This window comes from Vigna radiata, chromosome 4, assembly GCF_000741045.1.
Source record: "Vigna radiata var. radiata cultivar VC1973A chromosome 4, Vradiata_ver6, whole genome shotgun sequence".
In the NCBI taxonomy this organism is placed as follows: Eukaryota; Viridiplantae; Streptophyta; class Magnoliopsida; order Fabales; family Fabaceae; genus Vigna; species Vigna radiata.
In genome coordinates this window covers 3,028,094-3,029,793 of record NC_028354.1, presented here as the reverse complement: position 1 = coordinate 3,029,793, position 1,700 = coordinate 3,028,094, and the positions used below count along the sequence as shown (strand labels likewise).

The window sequence follows — 1,700 nt, the reverse complement described above, 5'->3', positions numbered from 1 at the left end:
GTTTTCAGAAATATTAAAAAAAAAATAACTTTACTGAATAGATTTTAAAGTTTTAGGCATGTTTATTTTTCCTAGGAGGACTGGTATATTAATAACAGTTACACTTGTTTATACTATTTTTTTAATAAAAAATAAAATATAAAAATATAAAATATTTTTTTTTTCTGAACTTGTACTGCTTCTCTATCAACTGTACTTCGATATTAAAAAGGATATGCCAACTCTTTGAAGCACATTATAAATTAATTTTTAATTAAAAATGGCATCACCAAAATGAAAACTAGTTTCCACGAATATTCTCCAGGAAATTCTTCTCTATTATCCATTATTACATTTCTTTTTCCCCTCTGTTCAAAACCACCACCTTTCTCTCACCACTCACCTCAAAACCCACTTCAAAAAATTCTCCCTTTTTCTCTCAAACTAATCCAATGCCCACTTTCCCAAGAAAGAAACGAGTCACTGATCCCTTCGACAACCAGGCTCGAGCCCGACTCATCGGTCACTGGAATTTTAACTCCACCAGTACCCAATGTTCCGGCGACTCTCTCTCCCTGTCTAATCTCGTCCACGGTTTCCTAGAAGAAGACACTAATAGCGAGGATAAAGTCTTTGATGACTCCGACTGTGACCGAGTTGACTCAGTTAAAGGCTCAGACGATATCGCGAGTGACGCAGCCAGGGTCGCAATCTCACTCTACAATGCTGACTCTTACCAGAACTTACTTATCGCGCATGTTTCTGAGGCTGTTGAGAAGTTTGCGATTCTGAAGGAGCAAAACGCAAGGCTCTTCCATCAGAAGGTGGCAGTGTTTCTCCGGGACAGGCGGCACAACGCTATGGTATGCGAGACCACGCCGGACACATGTGGTGGGAACCACGAGTTCATCGACGTGGTTCAATCTGGAAGCACCACGTGGCGGTACTTCGTGGACCTTGACTTCCGCACACAGTTTGAGATCGCTCGGCCTACGCAAAGGTTCTCGGAGGTACTGGCTGCCGTTCCCTGCATCTTTGTTGGATGCGCCGAGGAGCTGAAGCGCATAGTTTTCACGGTGTGTGAGGCGTTGAGACACTGTTTTAGGAACAAGGGTCTTCCAATTCCACCCTGGAGGAAGAACCTGTACATGCAGAATAAGTGGTTTGGTCCGTGTCGCAGATCCGCAGACCCGGTTCGGATGGCTGTGAACGGCGTTAGTTGCAGGTTGGTGGGGTTCGACAACACAGTCTTTGAAACTGGCAGTGGTGTGCTGTTCGGACAAGATGATCCAAGTAGAAGTGTTTATTAGATTATGATTATTATAATTTAATAAAATAATCATAGTTTTGTTTCTGCTATTCAGGGAAGGATCTATTTTACGAAATTGCAGTGTAAAAATTAAATTAGAACTTTGAGTTTGTCCATTTTAGTACCATCACTCACTATATTGTTTGAGTTTAATTTTTAAAGACTATGTTTTTTTTTTCTAATATTGATGTTTTTTTTATATTATTCTTATTATATATTAAAGGTAATGCAAGAAAACAATGGATAAGAAAAGGATATTGTCATTGTAAATTTTGAAAATGGTAAATAAATAAGATTTGTCAAAAATATATACTTGAAAACAATGGAGTACTATTTTTTAAGATGTGATAAATTGACATGAAAAAAAATCAACTCCCGGGGGGAATTGGTGTACTATCCTATCTATTTTTTC

General features: G+C 38.7%; 1 protein-coding gene across 1 annotated transcript; it reads left to right on the top strand.

Annotated features, from left to right (window-relative positions):
- Window positions 1-250: 250 nt before the first annotated feature.
- Window positions 251-1,444, top strand: LOC106759030. The gene has a single exon (XM_014642042.2). It carries the CDS (start codon window positions 432-434, stop codon window positions 1,287-1,289), a length of 858 nt encoding a protein of 285 aa, XP_014497528.1. The 5' UTR covers window positions 251-431; the 3' UTR covers window positions 1,290-1,444.
- Window positions 1,445-1,700: the final 256 nt, after the last annotated feature.